General features: G+C 36.2%; 1 protein-coding gene and 1 pseudogene across 1 annotated transcript in view; both read left to right on the forward strand.

Annotated features, from left to right (window-relative positions):
- The first annotated feature begins 515 nt into the window (after nt 1-515).
- TEX11 (testis expressed 11) overlaps nt 516-6,207 on the forward strand; it is a 131,119-nt gene continuing 125,427 nt past the window's right edge. Inside the window, exons 1-2 of the mRNA XM_026451789.1 lie at nt 516-698; nt 2,815-2,900. Coding sequence (XP_026307574.1) covers nt 638-698; nt 2,815-2,900 — 147 coding nt within the window. The 5' untranslated portion in view covers nt 516-637. The remainder of the gene's footprint in view (nt 699-2,814; nt 2,901-6,207) is intronic.
- LOC111536125 overlaps nt 5,363-6,207 on the forward strand; it is a 5,260-nt pseudogene continuing 4,415 nt past the window's right edge.

The raw sequence follows: 6,207 nt of genomic DNA on the forward strand, positions 1-6,207 counted from the left end.
CAGGCGTGAGCCACCACACTTGGCCTGGGATTTTAATAGGGATGAATATCTGTAAATCTGTAGATCACTTTGGAAATATCAACATGTTAACAATATTTAGTATTCCAACCCATGAACTGTGTACATTTTTAAATAGAAGATATTTGTATTATTTGTGTAATCAAACACAAACAAATTTTTAGAAAGACGTTTTGGCAGAGGAACTAGTAAATTTCTCATGTCTTTTCATGTAACTTCACTGGATCTCAGTAACCAATTTTTAAAGCTTACAATCAGTTCTGGGAAAAACATAAATTTGATATTAGGAGAGAAATGATTATCTGACTATAGGTGTTAATAGAAAATGTTTATGGCTTAATAAACTGAAATTAAATTAAATCATGTAATATTGACAAATTAAGCTTATTTAGACATTTAATGACATTACCTGTGTTCAGATATGCTTTTGTCTGGCTTATTTTGTTCACACTGAAATACATTTTAGTCCCATTGATCAATAACCAGTTTTTCTGTTCACATTGCTTAAAATTGTGTCTCATTGTACAGAGAATCTGTTGGGTTTCATTTCCTGACGATTATTCATGAACGTTTTAAGTCATCAGAAAATGCTGGAAAAGTTCTGCTACTCTATATTGACATGCTTTTACAAAGGAAGGAAGAACTGCTTGCCAAGGAGAAGATTGAAGAAATCATTTCAGGTCAGTAGGATTTTCGCAAGTGTTTTAGAAAGGTATTAATTTGTGTATAATTCTTAGAGGTCAGAGTAGTAGGAAAATCCTCAAGTCAACGGATTTCTTCCACTTTCTTTTTTCCTTCCTCCCTAATGGTCTTTTAACAGTAACACCTCACCTGTCCACATCCCACAAATTGGGCAAGTGGAATGAGAAACTAAGCAAAAATAAGAAAACATCATTGAAAACAAACAAACTTCTGAGCTTAAAGCTCACATGTGGTGGAATATTGTAATGTTACAAGCCTAATTTCATATCTCTAGCTTGATCTCAATTTGGCTGTGTACCTTTGAACAAGTCAATTTCTCTGGACCTTGATTATTTTTAACTATAAAATGATGATTGTGAACTAAACTCCTGGTTTCTAATTTCTTTTCAGCAGCAGCATCCTTTTGTGATGCAATCTTGTATGAACCCCACCCTGAATGGAATAGATTAGAGTTTTTCTGGTTAAAGCAGAGATGTAGAGCCAAATCTGCTTAGCATTCCCCTAATCCTCTGCCTCCCTGCAGAACTTCTGTATCCTGAAGAACATAGATAGTATGATCCCTTTCTTAGAAAATTATCTTCACCACCTTGTCTTTCCAACTAAGTGCATGTAGAGATGTAATTGGATTGATAGTCACTAAATGTTAACTCTGGGGTTTATTCTGCATGGTGGCATTTTAGGTGATGTGTTGCTTTCTTCTAAATACTCTACCATATTGTTTGAATTTTTATAAGCACGAATCATGTTTCTATAAAAACAAAGTCATTAATTTTTTAAAGGAAGTCATCTGACTAGATGATCTCTAAGAACCATATTTTACTGATAACACCCTCCCTCCAGGCATTTACCAATTATTTTTAGACCCAGTTTTGATAAACTTGGTTATCCGGTTTTCCTACTCTTAGCATTTTAATGGTAGCACTTTGCAAATAGAGAAAAGGTTTAAAGGGAAGTATACAGCTAGCCTGACCATAGGGAGGAAAAAAACTCTATCAATTTTATAAAACAGATACAAATTTTTTAATACAGCAATCTGTACTGTATAACAACTCCCAAAGGCATCGCTGTGATATATTAATAGTACAATACAATAAAATAGTTGTTAATGTTGACCTCAAATGATCAAGAAAAGGTTAAATTGTGCTTAAGAAAACTAGGAAGTTTGTTTACTTTTTAGAAAATTTAAGAACTTTCATGAAAATATTTAGACTTTTTTAAATTCAGAAGTGATTTTTATTTAAAGAAAGTAAACTGCCAGTTAACCAGAAAACTTGATTGTAGAGAATAACTCATTTTCCTAAAATTCCACTTGGACTAAATTTTATTGTGACATCTAATTTACACTTACACTCTCAAAGTATTATAATATTAAGTAGACACATTTAGTAGCTGTTTACTCTCATGTGAGTGTTTTTAAGTAAGTCATGGAACAAACTACATTCGCTGAGGGGCTAGAGGGTCAGAGATTCTTAATGTTCTAGTCAAGACTTTTGTGGAAATTGATAGTTTATGCCAAAGGGCAGAAGAGGAGGTAGAGAATTCTATTATAGTTTAGACTTTACCTTAATGTGCTAATGTATTTGAACTCTGTAAATGTCTAGACCAGAAACAATCAACACAAGTTAAGATTTAAAGTAATAAAGTTTATGTGTAAGCATGGTCTTAAAGTATTTTACAAAGGCTTTAAGGCATAATTGGCCTTTCTTGTGAACTTGATCTGATCTATTTAGTACATAATAATATAAGCACTTCTTATTAATGATTTCTGGCATTGCTGTCTGCTCATTCACAATAACCTTATTAAGGCACCGGGTGATAATCTAATTTGGAATGTGGAAAATAAGTTAAAAAGAGAGTAGGCTGGAAAACTATCACAGATTGATGGGAGAATGACTGTGATTCTAGCAAACTCTGATTGCATTATATTATCAATTATGGTAGTAATCCTAAAATTGATGGTGAAAACCTGTCTGAATTTTTTTTTGTGTAGCCATTACTTAAAGATTATAGGTTCTGAGTATAGTTAGCACTCTTTACTTAATGTAATAGACCTAGATTCTTGTTTTCAGAGCTTTTTCCTTTTTTTATTTTCAGCTCACCACACAGGAAGACAACTGACAGCAGAATTAATGAACCAGTTACACAACATTCTGTGGAGAAAAGCTACCAGTAGTTTTGAGGTTTGAGAATAATCTCCTTTTCATTCTTTATATTATTTCTCCACTGCAACAAAAAATAGTGCATTCACTATAAAAATAAAAGAGCATCAAATACTTTAATAATCTGTTTAGATACCATAGATTTATTAAATATTCACAATGTAGAGTGTTAATGAGCATTGTGCAAGAGTTTATTAAAAATAATAAGACATGAGTCCTCTCCATTGAGAGCTTACGGTGTAGGGAAATGTCATTGCTGATATTAAGATATAGGAATGTAATTTTTTAAACATGAGGGCTGAGAAAGAGTTTTATTCCCTTTAAAAAGTTATGGTGTAATAATAAAATGGGGGAAAAAAACCTTTACAAGATAACTCAGGTTTCCCGCAAACTTAAAAATAATTTTTTTTAAAGCAAAGAGCAATCATTTATAATTTTGGTATATTTCCTTCTAATCTTTGTGTATTATACATTTACGTCCCTGTGTATATAAATCAAATGGGATGTACGCTTAAAAAAAAGTTGTGTTTGCTTCCACTTGCAATTAATATGTAGTAACAGGGACTGTTTTATGTCCCTTCTTGAACATTAAGTCCCTCTCCACAAAGGACAAGACAAAATAGACGAAAAGAAAAAACAATGACTTTTATGGCACTGAACAACAGGTAATGAAGGAGAATGGTCCCTGGGAGATAAGAAATAAAGTGAGCATTGGCTGGGCACGGTGGCTTACGCCTGTAATCCCAGCAGTTTGGGAGGCTGAGACGGGGAGATCACAAGGTCAGGAGATCGAGAACATCCTGGCTAACATGGTGAAACCCTGTCTCTACTAAAATACAAAAAATTAGCCGGGTGTGGTGGCGGGCGCCTGTAATCCCAGCTACTCGGGAAGCTAAGGCAGGGGAATCGCTTGAACCCGGGAGGCAGAGGTTGCAGTGAGCTGAGATCGTGCCACTGCACTCCAGCCTGATGACAGAGCAAGACTCCATCTAAAAAAAAAGGAAGGAAGGAAGGGAGGGAGGGAGGGAGAGAGGAAGGAAGGAAGGGCATTACAATTGTGCAGCTTACTGCTTTGAGTTTCCAGGATATAGCACAAGAAGGGGATCTGAAGCAGAGCCTGGCAAGCGTCCTGATTTGAGATGTAGCTGAGTCTGAGGAGACTAAGGCAGCCAGAATTTATAAGACAAAGTACTGAAGAGGACCACATAGCATAGATTAGGCATTGTAGAAGAAAAGATTGATAAACTTGAACTCAGAGCAAAGAAGCTATTCAAAATTAACCACACTGAATAAAAGACTTAAAAGAGCTTCAGTGAGATGAGGGTCCTCTTCCAATGTTTAGCAGAGTTCTGATCAGGACATACATGAAGCAAAATTACCTGAAGCTAGGAGAATAACCGTCTAAAAATATTAGAGGGAACAATGCCTAGCACTCACATGGGGTTGCAAATAAGGCCTGTTCTTATCACCTAGTCTGGAAAACCTCTAATTCATGGGGCATTGGGTAGAAAACTCAGAAGTGTCTTGTCTCAGAAGAGGGGAATAATTAGTCCTACACTAAGTCCTGCTCCAGAACTACCTTAAAAACTATAAAAGTATGGTGTGAAAGGATCAAATTGATCCCAAGGAACTTAATTGCTTGCCAGAGCAGAGTTCAAGAATATTTATAGGAATATAAAACTGTACAGCACCTTACAGGATAAAGTTTACAATGTCTGGCATCCAGCAAAAAAATTACTGAGCATGTGAAGAGGCATGAAAACACAACCTATAATGAGGAGAATAAGCAATCAATTGATACTGACCCAGAACTGACATAGAAGTTAGCATTAGCAGAGGACATCTCTTATGATTCTATTTCATGCATTCAAAAAGTTAAGTAGAGGCATGGAAGATATATAAAGACCCAAATCAAACTTCTAAAGATGAAAACTATGTTTAGGATGAGAAGTGCATTGGATAGTATTAACATCATATTAGACATTGTAGAAGAAAAGACTGATGAACTTGAAGTTATAGCAAAGAAGCTATTGAAAATGAAATACACAGGGAAAACAAACCTTAAAAAAATTAAAAGAGTTCAGTGAGGCGAGGGACAATTTTAGGTAGCTTAATATATGGGTAACTGGGATTCCCAAATGAGGATAGAGATAATAAATATTTGAAGAAATAAACTTTCAAAACTTAATGAAAACTCTAAATGCACAGATAGAAAAGTATTAACAAACCCCAAACACAAGAAATACAAAACGACACCAACGCACATAATCAAAATGCTCAAAACCAATGATAAAGAGAATGTCCTAAAAGCAGCCAGATAAAAATGGCACCCTATATATAGAGGAGTAAATTAAAGAGAACGTCAGATTTCTTGTCGGAAGCAATGCAAGCAAGAACTCAGTGGAGCAGCATCTTTAAAATAATGAAAGAAAATAGAAACCTGTCAGCCTAAAATTCTGTATCCAGCACAAATATTGTTTAAAATGAAAGTCGTTGGTACAAATGTGAAATAGTGTAGCCACTATGGAAAACAGTATGGCAGCTCCTCAGACAATTAAAAATGTTAGTACCATATGATGCAGCATTTTCACTTTTGCTTATATATCCAAAAGAATTAAAAGCAAGATATTTGCACACCCGTGGTTATAGCAGCCAAAGGGTGGAAGCAACCCAAGTTCCATCAACAAATGAACGAATAAATAAAATGTGGTATACTCAAACAATGGAATATTACTTAGCCTTAAAAAGCAAGGACTTCTGATACATGCTATAACATGGATGAGCCTTGAGGACAGACATTGTGCTAAGTGACGTAAGCCTGTCACAAAAAACAATACTGTATGATTCCACTTACATGAGGTACCTAGAGTTCAAATCTGTGGAGAAAGAAAGTAGAATGGGCTGGACGTGGTGGCTCACACCTGTAATCCCAGCACTTTGGGAGGCCAAGGTGGGTGGATCACTTGAAGTCGGGAGTTCGAGACCAGCCTGGCCAACATGGTGAAACCCCGTCTCTACTAAAAATACAAAAATTAGCTGGGTGTGGTGGTGCACACATATAGTCCCAGCTACTCAGGAAGCTGAGGCAGGAGAATCACTTGAACCCAGGAGGCCCATGTTGCAACGAGCCAAGATTATGCCACTGCACTCCAGCCTGGGCAACAGAGTGAGACTCTGGGAAGGAAGGAAGGAAGAAAAGAAGGAAGGAAGGGAGGGAGGGAGGGAGGGAGGGAGGGAAGGGAAAAAGAAGAAAGGAAGGAAGGTAGGAAAGAGAGAGGGAGGGAAGGAAGGAAGGAAGGAAGGAAGGAAGGAAGGAAGGAAGGAAGGA

This window comes from Piliocolobus tephrosceles, chromosome 12, assembly GCF_002776525.5.
Source record: "Piliocolobus tephrosceles isolate RC106 chromosome 12, ASM277652v3, whole genome shotgun sequence".
Taxonomy (NCBI): Eukaryota; Metazoa; Chordata; class Mammalia; order Primates; family Cercopithecidae; genus Piliocolobus; species Piliocolobus tephrosceles.